This window comes from Phlebotomus papatasi, chromosome 1 (genome assembly GCF_024763615.1).
Source record: "Phlebotomus papatasi isolate M1 chromosome 1, Ppap_2.1, whole genome shotgun sequence".
In the NCBI taxonomy this organism is placed as follows: Eukaryota; Metazoa; Arthropoda; class Insecta; order Diptera; family Psychodidae; genus Phlebotomus; species Phlebotomus papatasi.
Window position 1 is genome coordinate 52,980,630 of NC_077222.1, and position 18,124 is coordinate 52,998,753.

The following is an 18,124-nucleotide window of genomic DNA, read 5'->3' on the forward strand; positions in this document are numbered from 1 at the left end:
ACTATGAGAATGAAGGTGGCCGAAATAGGGTACCAAAGCTATGTCTATGTTTGTATTCATTTTAAAATATATTAATAATGATTTTAGAGTAAGTAAAGACGATAAACTGTCTACCAGGTTCCAAACAACTCTTCTTAATAAGAAGGAATTAAAAAAATCAATTTGTATTAAAAATTATTACATTTGAAACATGAGACTTTGGCGCTTTTAAGCAACTATGCCGAAATTTGGCGCATTTACTCTAAGTATGATGCCTATGATGCATTTTTTTTATATTTACTCTGCAGAATCAGTTTTCATGTCGACTTTTTAAGATAATTCTATTCATCTCATTTCTTGAACTTCCATATGTATCATTTATTCTCTCGCTGACTTCCCTTTTCTTCACCTAATCAAACATGGACCATGTGGTCTACACAGTACATGGTTGCAATTATTCCTATTTTTATTAGTTTATCTAAATAATAAGAAATCAAATGTACAGACAAATGGAGCATTTTTATTAACTTGACGATCCCTACACTGAGCGAGAGAAATCCGAAAAAGTTAAAATAACATTCCGGAAATGTTAATTTTACCCTGCATTATTGATCCGAAATCGGTGTAAATATTACCCTTTTTAGGTGAATTGGGGGTTAAAGTTACCCTTTTTCATGTTAATTTTACCCTTAAAAAGGTGTAAAATTAACATTAAAAAATGTTGATATATTTTTACAGCTAAAAAGTGTTAAAATTACGAGGAAGAAAAGTTAATCGCACCCCCTTTTTTTCTCAGTGTACTACCCCTATCTTATTGCTTTCTCTTCGAATTCGAGCAATAAATAAAATCGTAAGACAAAGATCATTTCAACCCTGATAGCAAATACTTTCCACCAAATACTTATTTTACGCGGAAAGGCACTCATGTGACTTTCTTCACAAATTCCAGCATGATTAATCATAACTCTCTTTGAGGGTAAGTCTCCATCTCGCATTGTGACGCACTTGATTCGAGAAAGAAGCTTTTATTGTCATATTTTTTCTAGACAAAATTTTCACAATCGCCAGAAAATTTGTGTTATTTGCCAAAGGATTGCACGAGATGCGAAAGATGCCGCGTATTTGCTGATAAGCTCACAGAACAAAAAAAAGTACGGAGATATCTTTCTGCCATTCATGTTTTTTTCACCATCAAGTATCTCGTAAATTCGTGGAAAAAAAACTCCTTCAGCTACTTTATCAATGAATATATCTTATATTTTCCCTTTTTTTCACAATACATTTTTTATACTTATATACTATTTCCAAATACCTCTCTCACTCTCTCTCCATCGCGTGATTACTCCCTGTGATAGCATGAAGATATAGCTTTTGAGAGATGAAGAGGAAGGGCCAGAAAGAACAAAAAAAAGTGTGTACAAACTGAAAAAAAGTGTGACAGTGTTTCTTGGAGAGATTTGAAGCTGACAGACTCACGTGGAACTTCTCATTCTATACTTTCTAATCCTCTAGTGTGACATTCTTAAACAGATACGACATCGATTCCCGATTGTGAATGCGACGAATAGCCTCCGAGAGGAGTACAGAAATATCAATGGTCTTTATCTTATGACACTGCATCTTCTGAATCTCATGTGGAATTGTATTGGTCACCACAACTTCGTCAATGGGCGAATCCTCAATAAGCCTCGGAGCATCTGAACTCAGGAGGCCATGAGTAGCCAGAACATAGATTTTGTATGCACCTCTGTCCTTGAGCACTTCAGCTGCTGCCACAAATGACTGGACATCATCAATTAAATCATCCACCATAATTGCAATGCGTCCACCAACATCACCAACCACATTTATCGGTGGCTTCTCCTTGGCCGGATGCACTGGAACCCCCACAGATACATCCATCGTACGTGAACGCGAAACGGCCGGTGGAGAATATCGTCCATCCACCTCATCTGTCTCCGACTCCTTCTGTTCCCCATGAATCACTGCAATGCCCAAACGGAGACGCTCTGCATAAGATGTTGCCTTCTTGGCTGAACCCGGATTGCGAGCCACAATCACAGAATTCCGATAATCCGGAATACTCTCTTGAATGTACTGAAGAAGGAACGGTGAAGCTCTCAAATTGTCAACCTTAAAAATGCAAAGAAATTATAAAAGTTTGGAGTATTTTTTTTATAGGGTAATTGTGCCTAATTCCGGCCAGTTTGCAATTTCGGCCACCTTTTTTGTTCCTCGAATTTCCATGAACTTTTAGATTTTGCGTACTCTAGAGATTATACAATGCAAAAGAATAACAAAAAATGTAGCTACGACAAACGAGATGACGTGAAAAAGGCCTTGGAAGAATTCCCGAAAGGCAAGGAACTATGAGAATGAAGGTGGCCGAAATAGGGTACCAAAGCTATGTGTATATTTTTATTCATTTTGAAATGTATTAAGAAGGATTTTAGAGTAAATAAAGACGGTAAACTCTTTACAAGGTTCCAAGCAACAGTCTTGAAAAAAAAAAAAATATCAATTTGTATTTAAAATATAACATTTCAAACTTGAGACTTTGGCGCTTGCATGCAACTATGCCGAAATTTGGCACACTTACCCTAAGGCTTTTTAGACTTTTTAATTATAAAAAACTTGGCTCCCTACGACCTACGACCCTTCTGACCAAATATAAATCTACAAAATGTTCGTAATCTTAACGCTAATCCAACTTCCAGAATTTATTTACCGATCATGCGAATTTAACATCTCTTTAAAATACTTCAACTATTCAGGTCATTACGACTTCAATGGTAGCACATAGAGGAACTTGGCCTTCTCGGAAGGGGAGTTCAGAAGGTCCATTATTTTTTTTTATACAGGGATGGGGTTGTCAGTCCCATGCCCGTGGAATCAAGTCCAGTATTATTAATCGTATCGAGATATATTCATTACAAAGGTAATCATTTTTACAATGTCCATATCCCCGTGTTAGAAGAATCTGCTAGTCCGTTTGTAGACTCGCCCAGGAGCGCCTTCCCCGCATTGTGGATGCTTCTTCCATGCTCCCGGAGTTGTTGGGCGTAGGCGGTGCATTATATTACGTTATTAACATATGAAAATTGCCTAAATTAGACATTCAGATCTTTGCACCGGGCGGGACTCGAACTCACAACAGTAAGTCGAGCCGGGGAATCGATCCGCCCAAGAGCCAACGGTCTTGCCTATTGCGCCACTGATTCCCCAAGTCCAGTGAAGCACACTGGATGCAATTCAAATATCTTTAACGACAGAAAAATTCCTGGTGACCTAAAGGGGATTCGAACCCGGGACACTTGCATCATAGAGCGAATGCTGTACTACTTGCCAGATTGAGTGCCCTGGAACCATTATCATAGACGCCAAGATCGAAAAAAGCGGTTTTCAAAATTTCGATATAATAAAAAATTCTACAAAATACCCATTTTCGACTTCGATGAAATTTTAGTAGTGGAAAGTATTCTCCCTTTCGAACGTTCATGCCTTCGAATAATGTGATTTTTTTTCTATTTAAATATTAATCAGCTTATAATCAATTATTGACAACTATATGTAATGGCCTCTACACACTAGAGAAATTTATGTCCATATTGAAGAGTTTTTCCTACACAAGCGTAGGGAATTTGCTTCAATATGTACATAAATTTTTCTAGTGTGTAGAGGCCATAAGTCTCTTAAGCTGTCTACACAGTAGGCAAATTGTTGCAATAATAACATTTGAAAGTGACATTGAAATAAACCTTCAATATTGAAGCGAATATTGATACCAATATTTCAATATTTGCCTACACACTGAACAAATTGACTTCAATATTAAAATTTCAATATTACAATTTATTAAAATACCGTTCTGGTCAGAGATTCAGGTCTTTTCAAACATCGAAAAACTCCTGGAATTATCATGTTTATGAACAGAAAGACATCTCAGAATATCATCGTAGACAGGACCAAAGATTCTGCTGTATATCCAGCTCAATTCTATCAAACCCATCTTTTTCAGGACTTCTCCCCTACTTCCTCCAGAATCTCAGATCTTCTGGAATTTTGTTGTATCTTTTGTCAATTACACCCGGAATACTCATGTTGGTCAGAAGATTTCTCATGGTTCCTTCACTCACAGAACTTCTGGGATATTCTTCTGTATTTTATCAAGAACATACAAAATACCCAAGTTAGTCAGAATGATATCTCCTGGTTTCACCAAGTAATCACAGATCTTGTGGAATTTTCTTTCGGATTTTGTCAAGAATACCGAAGATACCCAAATTGGTTAGAATATTTCTCCTGGTTCCTTCAGAAAACACAGATCTTCTTGGATTTTCTTCTGTATTTTGTCAATAACGCCCAAAGTACGCAAGAAGGTCAGAAGATTTCTTCTGGTTTCTCCAGCAAGTCACAGATCTTCTAAGATTTCCTGGAGGAATCAGAAGAAATCCTCTGATCAAAATGGGTATCTTGGGTGTTGTTGACAAAATATAGAAGAAAATCCCAGAAGATCTGTGATTTCATGAAAGAACCAGGAGAAATCTTCTGACCAATTTGGGTATTCTGGGTGTATTCGACCAAGTGCACAACAAAATTCCAGAGGAAATGTCCTTTCCTGGAGGAAGCAGGTGAGAAGTGCTAACCAAGCTGGGATCTTGAAAAGATTTGACAAAATGTACAACGAAATTCCAAGAATATGGGGATTTTCTGGAGGAAGCAGGAAGAGATGTGGTCCTGACTTGAATTTTGATCTTAGATCTGTTTTTATTCATTAACAAGGAAATCCCGGCAATTCTGTAATGTTCTGAACAAAAAAGATTTCTGACATCCTGACCATTAAAAAATATTGAAGGAAATATCAGATCAATTTGATATTTAGAATTTCTTTGAAATTTAATTTCAATGTGACTTTGAAGAAAATTTTTATTGACATTATTTGGCCAAGTGTGTAGCCATTCAAAATAATGAAATAAAATATTGAAAAAAAAATGCTCCATATTGAAACAAATTTTGCAATAATTGCATACACACTGGACAATTTTTCTTCAATATTGAAACTTTTATGTCAATAAATCTTTGCAATGTGGAGGCAATCCTTGTCAATATTGGATATTGAAAAGAAATATTGCAATAAATTTTGACTAGTGTACAGCCAGCTTTAGTTAGGAAAAACAAAAGAAGTTCACATTATTCCAAGGCATCAACGATCGAAGGGATAGTATTTTCCCCTATTGTATCTGACGTCGAGAACTTTAGTTCAGCTTAGTAAATGTGAAATTCTCTAGTATGAAACACATTCTAACGGTAGGTACTGGTTGTAGTTGATCTGTACGTGAACATAAAATCAGATTCTATGTTCCCAGGAAAAAATTAACCAATTTGATTTCGCTCGATCAGGCCCAAATTTTGTATGAACACTCACTTTGATACTCACAATTGATATTCATTGTTAAGAATTTAAATTGTAAAAATGTATAAATTTAGGAGTTAATTTTAAATTGCCTCTCTTATCACCGCAAACTCTTATCATTTACCACGTCTCCGAATTATTTACCATCATCTAATTGCAAGAGAAACAAATTAGCAAATGAAAATAAGAGTATTTTTTCTTCAAGTTCAAGATCTATTTTGGTGTCGAAATAAAGTTTTTCAAAAATACGGAATAAAATGTCCTGTAATCCTGATCAGTCATTAGAGAAGTGGTGATCTTCAGATGAGAGATTTCTTAAGGCTGAAGATTATAATATTGAAAAGAGGATCTACATCTAACCATTTCGAACTTAATAACTCACAAACTACAATGGATATCGATTTGTGGGTTCGGCATAGGTTATATTGGGTGAAAATTGCAACTTGGTACACTGACTCCTCCATCCCCAAATCTTTCTTTCACCATTCTGAAGATTTCCTCTATAGTTCGGATTTGGCCCCTATTAACGGATCGCACTCAAGTTTTAATGTTGTTTTAACAAACTTTATTGTGCAACTCTTTGGGTCATAGAGTTGGGTTCCAATGGGTTGATCAGACGGTCAGTAGCCCTTGTATTTAAATAGTAACAAAAAACGCTTTACAAACATTATTTTTTTTTATCTAAAAGCAATTCACATAATATTTTAATTAAAAAAACAAAAACGTAAACATATATAATACTGCATTCAACAGATTAAAATTAGTATTATAATAAATTAATATCAATAATAGATCTGGGCGATCTGAGCCTTAGATTTAGAAACTTCGACTAAAAAAACTTAAGCTCCCTGACTCGCGGACCCGAGCCAAAAAGGGTTGAAAAATTAATCTTCAAATTGCTCTATCGCCGTTAGAAACATCTCGTGAAATATAGCCTTACAACATCGGAAGTCGTAAAACCATCGCTGGGGGCGAAATTACAGCAAATAATTTTTTTGTCAATTTTCTAAGTTAATTAGCTCTAACCCTATGACATTGATCGGGGTAAAATTTTAGTATGCTATAGGTGCATTTTATATCTAAAAAAAAATCCTCGGGAGGGCTGGGGCAGTAGTTAGCAGTGACATCCTCAATAAATGAATAATATAGACGATATTATTTAATATTAATAATAATAATAATTCAGACGATATAGAATATAGATTAATAAATATAAAACGTGTCGAGCAAAAATTGTTCTCAATGCTTGACATAAAGTTAGCCACAGTAGGCTTTGATTTTTATTTTTTTTCTTTAGTGGTGTTTCAAGAGAATTTAATCAGCTTTCTTATGGTGAAATTCTTGTTAAAAAATATTGATTTTTAACAGAGTTATTGAAAAAAGACGAAGAGCATGCGAAGATTAAAAGTTGACACTCATCTCAAAAATCCAAATGCAAATTATGGTAAAATCGCGAAATTGACCGAGAAGTGTGTCGCTTCACCGTCCGGAAGATTGATATACAGTAGACTCTCGCGCAATAGGGTCTTTTTTAAATCGGGCGAAAACTTTTGTTGACAATTTGCACGCTTGATTTTGAAATAAATTTGCTCAAATTCGCTGTAGTTCCTCTTATTTTATCGTGATTCTTTATATTTGAACACTTTTTGTGGAATTTACAATGACTTTGACGCCTAAATCACTCGATAATTCGGATGAAATTTTGCCCTAAATGTCCAATTGAGAGAGAGTCTACTGTAATTCGATTCAAAGAACTGAAGACTGTTGCTCAGCCAAGAGGAAGTAGCGGAAAGTCTAGGATTCAGGGCAAGAGGATGGAAAAAAACGCTAGAACTTTTCGAAAAGCAACTCACTCTTTCCCTACTAAATGTTGGCAAAAAGATGGCAATATCTTGGAGCTTGGTCCAGAAAATCACAAAGAAGAATGGTTTCAATTCAAGACCATTTTTACTCAAAAACTACGTAAGTTGTTGAAATCTTAGAGCATTTTAAAAAAGTCTAGACTATGAAGTTTTCAAAAAATTGCTGAGGTTTCCTGTGGTTTTAGAATAGAACCGGAGAAATGGGTGGTCAAAGATCACGAAATTCAAAACGTGGTATTTCCGGTTCTATTTGACCGAATTAGATAAGGAGAGTAAAGGCGTAAAGAAAATTTCACTGAATACTACAACATTCTAGAACACTTATGACTTGAGTTGAGAGACGGCTTAACGTAATTATAATCAAAATAATGATTTGACTATATTTCCAGCAGTTTTCCACTAACTAAGCTGTTTTCCGGCTTAAGTCCAAAGATGGAATAGTCTGAAAGTGATGGAAATGTAATCTGATGATTATTTTTATTATTATTACGTTAAGCCGTCTCTCGGCTTAAGTCGTAAGTGTGTCTAGGGTACTAGGAGTGCCATAGTTGAAAACCCAATTTCCATAACTCAAAGCTCAATTTTCTCAACTCACGCTCAACCCTTTTAGGACGAGACGCTTTTTTCTGACCAAAAATCTTATAGAGAATCTCGGAAAATCTTACAGAGCCTTATTCGGTGTATTTGTTTATTTATATATGAACGATAGGGACAAAAATAGTCAAAAAAATCAAGTATTTTTTCCGACTATAGGGGGAGGTGGTGCTACTTTGATCTGTGGGGCTACATTGTTATACGATTTTTTGGCTATTTCTAATTGAATCTGGTCTTTACAATTATTTTATTTAGATCCACAACTATTTTGTCTATCTAAATTACATCATATTAAAGCCCAGTTTCCATTAGAAGTATGCGAAAAAAGTCGTATAACGATCTAGCCCCACATCTCAAAGTAACCCCACCTCCCCCTACCAATGAATGATAACTGTCGATTAGGAAAAATATTACGTATGTGTATTGTAGTTCTTATTTCCAAAAGGGTTTTGCTTAAAAAAAAATTAAAATATAAAAAGTAAATAAAATCAATTATGAATACAATAATTTTAAAAATCGTCACTTTTGGACTTAAATATTTACTAAATAGCAAATAGGTAGAGACTTGCAAAAAATACTCTAGATTCCTTCAACCTTCTAATGTACAAACATTAGAAATAAAATAACTTTAGATAGTTAGGAAAAAATTTTTTATTTGGGACACCGGTGTTCTAATCGTTTTTAAGGCTTAACCGATTTTGATTACAGAATAATTGTATAGCACATTTTACTGCACTAAGTTTACAGAGAGAGCAGTATAAATCCTTTGAATTTCCACTCTCCATCCCCCAACATAAGATCGCGTTTCAGACGATTTCTAAGAAATGATGCCATGCTCTTTGTCCATAAGTTCGTCCGTTTGCCCGTCCGTCCGTCTGTCCGTCTGTCCGTCCGTACATCCATCCGCCCGTCCGACCGTTACCACGCCCAGAGGTCCAAAGATTAGAAATATGTTTCGGACCTTCGTGGGACCCCCCCCATAAGTTGATTCAAGGATCGTTAACATTCCCCTCATCTAGCCTCATCCCTTCCAAAGCCATGCTCTAAAACGCGTCGTGAGATTTTTCTCACTTTGGATGTTTTAGAGGTTGGTCATGCAGGCAGTTTCTCCTGAGCCAAAAAAACACTTCCTGGACAATCAGAATTTAGGTATTGTTCATAGAGTCAGACTTGGAATTGATGTTGAAAAATGGTTGTTTTCTTTTCAACATCGTTTTCATTTCAAAATCTCAAACGAAGATATAGTTGAATCATTCGTAAATAATGGTTTTTGAAGGTCAGATTTAATTAGCTCTATAATATAGAGCATATTTCTCAACTGAATGGTATAATATTTATGGTCGTTGGAAAGGTCTTGGAATTTCCGAAAACTGAATCGATTCCAATCGGTTTTATGAACCCGTAATGAACCAGTTTATAACCGATAACTAACTTTTAACCGAAATTCAATTATATTACTCTTAAGATGTATTATGGTGTGATTTATAAATCATTTGTGAACCAGTAATAAATCAGTTATGAACCTATAATTATTTCTTTTGTGCAAAAATCAATATTATACGCTTTAAACTATTTTGTGGAATCTTTTGAGTGATTTGGGATCGATTGAAATTGGTTGAATACCGGTAAACGGTAAATGATGCGAAAGTACTTTTGAGGTATAGCATCTAATTCACGAATTCGAGCATTTCGCAAAGCCTGGGAAACTCTGCCACACGGTAAAAACTTTTGGACACTGACCAAAATATTGGAACAAGTTTTCCTTGGAACAAATTTTTTTGGAATCAATTTGTACCTAGAGAAGATATTTGTTTGTTCCAAAAAGCTTTTTTTACAGTTTTGCTACGAAATATAGTTATAATTTTGTTAGAGTTTTCTTTTGGAACCGTTTTGATACGGTGGAATGCCTACAAATTTGAGCTGATTTCGTTTTATATAAATTTGTTCCTGAAAGTTGGAATAGAATTTGTTGCACTCGGCTGTTTTGTTCCCACTGTCAGGAACAAATTGGTACATTTTCTTTATAACAATATTATTCCTACATCTGTAACATATTTGTTCCAAAAATTTTCGGTGTCCGTGGACGAGCTAATTTTTGGAACAAATATGTGCCGCAATTTTTTACCGTGACTCCGTTTTTTATAACAGAATTTGTTGAGAAGAAATTTATTTTTTCTCTCATTTCTAATTTCTAATTTTTTGATTTTATTCTGAAAACACTCTTTGGAAAGGTAAATATTTTATTAAAAAGAAACTCTAAACTTCAATATCCCTTGTTTTCCACATTCATTTCATGCATACGTTTAAGGATGTTCAAAAAGGTTATAATTAATAAAATTTGGAATCCTTATTGCCCCTTTTGGAAGATATCGATTTTCATAAATTTTAGACTTGCAACATTTTGCCCCAGGTGTCCCTATGCTTGTTAATTCACAGATCAACTGAGCTGTTCTAAGTTTATGAAATTCACGTAAACAATTCTCTGTAAACATGGTAAATATGAATGTTCCAATATGGAAGATCTTTCTGAATAATAAAGTCTAAAAAGTAAATATTAATATCTTAATTGAAACCTCGTTAGCAAGTAGCTGTTCTTTGCAATTTTTAGAATTCCTTGAAATATCTCTAACAAACTAACAAAAGCTCTTCTCTGTAGCCTCACTGTCTGGATTATGATGATTATAATTTTATTATTTCTTGTTGTTTTTTTAGAAACAAAACTAAATTTTAAAAAAAAAAAACGGAAAATCATTTTTTTTTTCAGATATAAATATTTCAAAATCCATTTTTTTGTGTCAATAAAATTAAATACATTGTAGCAGAACTCAAGACCTTTCCAACGACAGGTCGTACTCTCTTTTAACCCTGACTCGACCCGAGATATGAATTATAATAATAATTTGACCGATATCTTCCGCGTTTCCGGTGTCAGTAAGAAAAAAGGACTTACCGGACAATCAAAGAATCCTTGAATTTCTTTCTGGTGCAAATCCATCGTGATGACGTGTGTAAGGCCAGACTTGCACATCATTTTGGCCAGCAATTTGGACACGATGCAGCCCCTTTTGCGCATCTTGCACTGCTTGGAGTAGGGCAAGTAGGGGATGACGCCCACGATAGATCGTGCCGATGAGGTTTTGCACGCATAAGCCATTATCAGGAGTTCCATGATGTTATTATTGACATCTTTGGTGCCTGTCTGAATGATGTAGATGGACTTGCCACGCACTGAATCAGAGATATCGACCATCGTCTCCCGATTTGTCTTGTGGTAGACAGAAGCACTGGAAGATCCACTCTTGACGCCCAGCCGGCTGTAGTTATCCAAATAAGAACCATCACATGCGATATTACATAACATTCCCCTCACCCTGGTGATCCAATATTTGCATTACCTGGCAATCAGATTGGCCAATTCCGGATGCGAATTGCCATGGATAATCACAACGTCCGTCGTGGAAAATCCCTCCATGCTGGCTTTGTAGCGTTTTGGTCCTCTGGTGGCTGCCGGACTTGAATATTTCAACTGATATGATTATTTGGGCAAAGCAGGAGCAAAAGTTTATGCGAGAGAAAAAAATAATCGTGTTAATTTGGAAGCCAGCCTCGATTAAAAATTTGTTATCACTTGGGTAACCTCTTTTTTATGCTATTTTTTTTACGATCTCTATGTGAGGCAAATTTATCGTATTTAATTAAGTTAAATGCTTGCAAAATCAAGTGGATCAATTGCACGAGGCTTAAGGGCAGGGTATTCTACGGAAAATGATCATTTACATTCGATTGAGAAACATTTATTTGATGAGATTTTTGGGGGAGAAATTTGCACAAGAAATTTTGCGAGTCAACTTTTCACACACAAAACACACACACAGATGCAGAAAAAACATGATTTTGGGGGGCGAACTGTCAAAGGCAGTGTTGCCAACACTTCGGTGACAGTCCTTCTTTTTGCGATGCTCAAATCTCCAAAAAATCTCCTAAATTTCAAATGTTTGAATTTCAATACAGTTCTGTCTCGCTATATATGCACAGTTTGGGTACTTTTTTTGACAGTTCTCTCTCTGAATATGCACAACTTTTTTTGAAATTCCCAACGGTTTTTTTCTTTCTTTTAAAACATTATTAATTTTTTATTGTTCTAGAATTCCCCGTGTTATTTTAACTATAATATGAGATAGAAAAAATAAAATTAAGATAATTAAAAACGAGAAAAATTAGTTACCAAGAAAATAATTTTCTTTATTACTTTGTCAAAGTAAACAAATTGATTTTGAATGCAACCGACACAAAAGCTGTGCATATAGAGAGTGTGCAGTGTGCATATAAAGAGACAGAACTGTATTCACCGGGAGTACAGTAGGTTCTCACTCAATCGGCTATTTTTCAATCGGGCGACAAATTTTGTTGACAATTTTCACGTTTAATTATGAAGCTAATTCGCTCAAATTCGCTGTAGTTCTTCCTATTTTATCGTGATTCTTTATAATTGACCGCTTATTGTGGAATTTACAAAGGCTTTGACGCTCAATTCAATCGCTAAACCGGATGACATTTTGCCCCATATTCCCGATTGAGAGAGAGTCTACTGTAATTGCCTTGAGGTGAGATCGGTGAGATTCTTAACAATCTCACCTACTATAATCCTAACAAAATTTCATGTCGTCCGATCGCGCTCAAACTTGGCCAAAATGTGTTTCGCCACTTCCTGATCACGAATATATGGGGGGCTAAGTTACGTTCCCGGCCGGCCGGCCGCTCTTTGGAGCTTAATAGCTCCTAAACTAAAAGAGATATCGACTTGCGGTTTTCGGCAAAGGTTATATATCGTATGAAAATTGCAACTTGGTGCATTGACCCCTCACCCCCCGCCCCTCCTTCCGCCATTTTGAATACCCTCCTTTTTTTGTTTTCTCAATAGCTCCGCCCCTATGGCAGCGATCGGGCTCAAATTTTAGTATGTTATAGCTGGGCCTTTGGGCTTTCGATCAATACCAATCTTAAGGTCCCCCAATACCCCTGACCCGAGCTATAAAGGCCCAAAAAAATTTCTTAAAATGGCCATAACTCCGGTTCTAATTGTCAGAATTTAAAAAGTGAGGGCGTTTTGGAAAGCTCTCGTGAAATGACACTTCTCATTCTGACATCGAAAGTTCATAAAACCACCGCTAGGGGCGCTATTATTAAAAAGAAGATTTTTCAATTTTCTAAATTACAGTGTAGAGTCTTTCTAAATTCGAACGCTCGGGGGGTATTTTTGACATTTCTTTTCTTACCTCCCAAATTCGAACGATTTTTTCAAAAGCAACGAAATTTATGTGAGATTTAATTGTACTTTGAATCAAATTCCCGCACTTTCTCGCAAGTTTTAGTGGTAACATACTTCTTTTTCATTTTATACAATAATAATGTATGTAAACTTTACATCATACTTCGAATTTGGAAGGTGAGAAATGTCAAAAATACCCCCCGAGCATTCAAATTTAGGAGACTCTACTGTAACCCCACAATTGACATTTTGAATCCAAATGTCGTCGTTCGAATACGAGAGATTCAGATTTACGAGACTACTGTAAATAACTCAAAAATTCCTTTGTGCGTCGGGCTGAAATTTTAGTATGTTATAGCCGCTGATTATACCTATCAAACAAAAAAATACTTAAGTCGATCTATAACCCCTGACCCGAGCTATAAGGGGTCAAAGTTCGAATATTGACCGGCCTCTATCTTCGGTTCTAATTAACATTTTGAGCTAAGATTTGTGTTTTTGGTTTCGTCTCAATGAGCACTTTCAGATGGAAGTTCAAAAAGTCACCATAGGTGGCGCTGCGATAGCGTCAAAATTCATCAAAATTCAAACTCATTTTTCTCAAAAATGACATTGTACAAGTTAATCAAATTTTTGGGTGTTGTAGTCTAGTCTAGGACGTTTCCAAAAAGTGGCGTTAGTGCGCTGCGGTTATAATAGAACTAAAGATATGAGAGAATTCACGAAAAGATATTCACGAAATTCAAAAAATAATATCTCCGGTTCTATTTGACTGTTTTTGACGGGTGCGGGCTCAAATGAAAGATCTCATCAAATGCTACAACTTTCTAATACATTCTAACTTCGTGGGACCAACACCATGGGCGTCACAATCGAAATATACCAATTTCAATATCACATAACCTCAATTATCTCGACTGTCGCTGAGCCGATTTTGATGATTACTTCGACGTAATTGTAGAGGACATTTGCGTCTGCATTTCGTCCATACATCATTTTTCGATCAGATAATGCGATCTGTCCAATTTTGTCGTTTAAATGTGAAAAAAATTTACTTTTCCCATAATAACGCTTTGAAACCACTCAGATGCTAATTTGACTGCTTCTACTCGACCAAGACACTTAAAATAGGGTTTTAAATGGAAAGTCCAACAAAATACAACAATTTTTTGATACAGTTAAAGTTCACCAAATGAACTTGGGGCGTTCTGGTCGAAAAAACGAGTTCAGAAAAAGATAACCTCGAATATCTCGTTTTCTGAGTAATCAATGAGATCTATTTTATAGAGAAATTATAAATAACATTCTGGTCTACATTTCACCCATATATCACTTTTTTGTCAATTCATCCAAATCCTTGATATTTTAGTTTAACTCTTTCCGGACCGCAGCATTGCTGCAAGCCAATTTCACCATTTTTTAATCAAAAATATTTAAGCTCAGGAATTATTTGAGGTCCTATAAAAAATATTTTACATTTGGACATCTTTATAGTTTGTAATCATCCACAAGAATCGGATTTTTATCAATTCTGAATAATTAAAAAACACTATTTTTCATAAAATATTCATATGCTTCTTTGTGTACTCAGAGTCCCAAAGGAGACGAAAGAGTTAAATACTAAAATTTCACGAATCTGATTCAAGATAACTGAATGGCGTCCCTCAACTCAACTTCAGCTCTAAATCGAATTTGCATGCACTCCGAGTTAGCTCATGTTAAGAATCTCACCTACATAAGCCGGTTAGGATTATCTGTCCCTTTCTTGATGGAGCTCCAATGTGTAGTAGACAATTTGAATACTCTTTTTAAATGCAGTTATTGACATTTTTCCCATTTTTCACTGTGTGTATCGCAATTTTTACGATAAATTCTATAGATGATTTCGATAATTTCTAAAAAAAAAAAAATATTCTCCTAAATAATTCTCCTAGCTCCTAGATCAAAATTTTCGAACCTAAATGCCCTCTCGAATCTGCTAAATATCAGGGAAATCTCCTACAGTTGGCGACACTGGGTCAAAGGAGTCATCAGCCATGGCGGGAGATTGCAGCGCCGTTGTACGGGAAAAGAGAATAAACACGGTTTTTGAGAGGGAATTCAAAATTCATTATTTTTATTGCATGTGGAGATGCGGAAAAAATCAGATAAATCACATTATTGAAGAATAAATAGTATCCTGTCGATGTAGGAGGATGATGGGAGATCACTGGAGAGTCACATTTAGGGGAAATACTTGAGTGACAACACCTATGCCCTTGCTGGAGCTCTCCCGGAAGAGAATTCGCATGCCTTCACGCACGTATTCGGGCTGCCGGACGAAGCGAAAGAGCACTGAGGCACTGTCATTTGTCCTTAGCTTCCTGTCACCCATGATGCCCTCAATGATGGCCGTCTGTCGAATGCTGCCGATATGCACGGTTGTCTGAAAGCCCTTGTAGATGGATGTGGCATGGTAGAGAACAGACACCTTGGCCTGGAAGTACAGCGTACCAAAGGGTTCTGTGGCTGATCCGTAGTCCGTGGACACGAGAACCATGCCACTGCGCAGATTGGGCAGGTCACCGTTGGCTGTGAATGAGAGTGAAGCACTCTGGCCGGCACGAACCATTCGGCATGGTGCCTTGTTGCGATGAATGGTGGCCACGGAGACTGAATGAAAGGAACCATCCGGAAGGGGACCAACTTTGAGAGAAGTCCCCTCTGTTACGACACCTTTCACTAGCAATCCTCCCACCACCATCCCCACGCCCTCTACCCGGAAAATCTCATCGATGTGGAATTCACATGGCTCCAGTTCCAGTCGCTCTCGCTCTGAGTGACTGACACCCGGTGACAGGACATAGAGGAATCTCGTGATGAGACTCAGACCTTCAGCTGTGACATTGGAGACACAGAAAATGGGCACGACATTCTCAGAGAGTTGATGGGAGCTTGCCGTGAAGACACTGTCGTAGGAGTCAATGGGCATGGGTACTTTGCGGTATCCAATGGACGTTAGGATGTCCTTGAGCTCCTGTATCACCGTTCCCGGTGGCGTAATGTCAATCTTCGTGATGACTATGAAGAATGGAATATCCAGAGCCTTAACAATGGCCAGATGTTCCTTTGTCATGCCCCCAATGGTACCCCCAGAACTCACCACCAGCATCGCATGATGGGGTGAGTATCCACTGAGGGCCTGGACAGTTGTCCTCAGGTATCGTCGATGCCCCGCGAGATCCATAAACGTGACTAGTTTAGCCGATTTATCGCGAACTTCCTCTGCCGTTATCATGTCGTTCGTATTGGAATTTATCACATTGCCCATGGCATCGAAACCCAGAGATTCATGACTGATGCAGGACGTTCGCCCTGACTTAATCTCATGGACATGCCTAAACATATTCAGGCGTGCCTTCCCGCGCCCATTGTCCGTGACACCCTGCGTCAGAACACCCAGCAACGTACTCTTTCCCGCCCCAGCTCCACCCAGAACTGCCACTCTCACCTCAATATTGTGCTGATCATCGGGTATCTTGCGCACCAGAACTTCCGTCACCGAACGCCTATACCCCACGGATTTCCTCCGCAGAACCGTCGTCGTGGCACCCAGCTTATCAGCCATCTGCGTCAGTGTGCCCAGTGACGTGTCCATATCCGCATCATCCAGTCCATGGAGCTGTCCCGAGTCTGAAACTCCAATCTCATAAACTGCCTCCCCATGGCCCTCCCTCAGGCGCCACTTCATCTGCGTCACCAGATGCTCAAAGCGCATCTGAGAGGGATTGATCAATTTCAATTTGTACTCCACATTGCCCAGCTGGGGCTCTGGTGGCAAGATACCCTGATCGAAGTCAATCAACTCATTGTTGTTGCCCTTACCGTCTGTGTGGAGCACCACAAATCTATCCGATTCTATTCGATATGTATCCATGGCTCAATGCCTCAATGTGTCCGTGCACCAATACTAACCTAAAGAGAAAAAAAAATAGAGCCACCAGAAGAAGAGAGAAAGTGAATTTTTCGCAAGATGAAGCCCCTGGGTAGGACTAAAAAAAGACTCAATTGCAATATATTGTGCAAGAAAAGCAAATTCCACAATTATCACTCTTTCATCACATTCTCCCCTGCCTTGACTATCCCACTGGACCCCACTGTCACAGAGAAGTCTTTTGTTCACTTTACCTTTGCGTCTTATTTACACTTGTTAAGTAACATATACACAAAAATACTGCAGCAAAACGAGCAAAACAACCTTCTATTTTTGTTGACGTTTTTTGACCACCTAAAACTTTTAATGAACTTTTTACTCAATAAAAAAATAAACTAGCAAAGACACAAACCTAAAGTTATATGCCTCGGTCGGAATATCCAAGTGACTAAAAAGCTTCTCTTCACAGAACTTTATCCAAGAAACTGCTAGAAAAGCTCACTGTAGGACGATAAAGGGGTGAGTCATTTCCAAAAATATTTTCCCATCCACGCATTTTTATTTGTTTCTAAAAACGATAAAAATAACTTTAAAAAAACACAAAAGCATAATATATTCAATTCCTCTATAAAATGCGAATTTTCAGATCTTTGCGGTTCTCAAGATTTCTATGACCATGAACTTGCTTATGAATGAATGTGATACTACAAAATTTCAGTTATGTTTTTGCAGTTGAATTTGTAATTTGTAAAAATATACAGGAAAAACCTCAGTGAATTTTCTCAGATTTTCTAAAATAAATGCAAATTTTTAATAAATTGTCAGTTAAATCAGCATTTATCGTAACTTCATTCTTGGGATTTTGAGATATATACATATTTGGAATAATCGTAATTTTGTTTATTAAACGCACTTGTGAAAAAGAAACTTTTATAAGCCTAATAAAAATTATTTTAAACAAAAATTATCGTAAGTGCCCTTAATTAACAAAAAATTATCAGAATTTGTCGTAACTTCCATTTTTGGGGAAGTTACGACAAATTTCCATACAAAATTTTCAATAATCAGCATTTGCCTTCTTTTGCTTACTTGCG

At 36.9% G+C, this 18,124-nt stretch overlaps 2 protein-coding genes across 3 annotated transcripts; both read right to left on the reverse strand.

Moving 5' to 3' along the window:
• Positions 1 to 1,211: 1,211 nt before the first annotated feature.
• Positions 1,212 to 11,853, reverse strand: LOC129806326 (phosphoribosyl pyrophosphate synthase-associated protein 2). Of its 2 annotated transcripts, none has more exons than XM_055854839.1 (4): positions 11,626 to 11,853; positions 11,244 to 11,360; positions 10,799 to 11,162; positions 1,212 to 2,112 (listed from the first exon to the last, which is right to left on the reverse strand). In XM_055854839.1, exons 1-4 carry the CDS (start codon positions 11,640 to 11,642, stop codon positions 1,480 to 1,482), a joined length of 1,131 nt encoding a protein of 376 aa, XP_055710814.1. In that variant the 5' UTR covers positions 11,643 to 11,853; the 3' UTR covers positions 1,212 to 1,479. The 2 variants fall into 2 exon arrangements, with proteins under 2 accessions (XP_055710814.1, XP_055710824.1); XM_055854849.1 differs by having other exon boundaries at positions 11,244 to 11,374; positions 11,626 to 11,696.
• A 3,349-nt stretch (positions 11,854 to 15,202) lies between these two features.
• LOC129806332 (GTP-binding protein 2) lies at positions 15,203 to 17,425 on the reverse strand. Its single transcript, XM_055854864.1, has 2 exons — positions 17,285 to 17,425; positions 15,203 to 17,071 (listed from the first exon to the last, which is right to left on the reverse strand). Exon 2 carries the CDS (start codon positions 17,031 to 17,033, stop codon positions 15,324 to 15,326), a length of 1,710 nt encoding a protein of 569 aa, XP_055710839.1. The 5' UTR covers positions 17,034 to 17,071; positions 17,285 to 17,425; the 3' UTR covers positions 15,203 to 15,323.
• Positions 17,426 to 18,124: the final 699 nt, after the last annotated feature.

What these genes read in the sequence shown, in the direction of transcription:
- LOC129806332 (XM_055854864.1), bottom strand. Translation starts at nt 17,033, where the DNA reads ATGGATACATATCGAATAGAATCGGATAGATTTGTGGTGCTCCACACA.
- LOC129806326 (XM_055854839.1), bottom strand. An exon ending in TTGGCCAATCTGATTGCCAG is followed by an intron (nt 11,163 to 11,243) that starts GTAATGCAAATA and finishes GGATAACTACAG; the next exon opens with CCGGCTGGGCGTCAAGAGTG. An exon ending in AAGGATTCTTTGATTGTCCG is followed by an intron (nt 2,113 to 10,798) that starts GTAAGTCCTTTT and finishes TGCATTTTTAAG; the next exon opens with GTTGACAATTTGAGAGCTTC.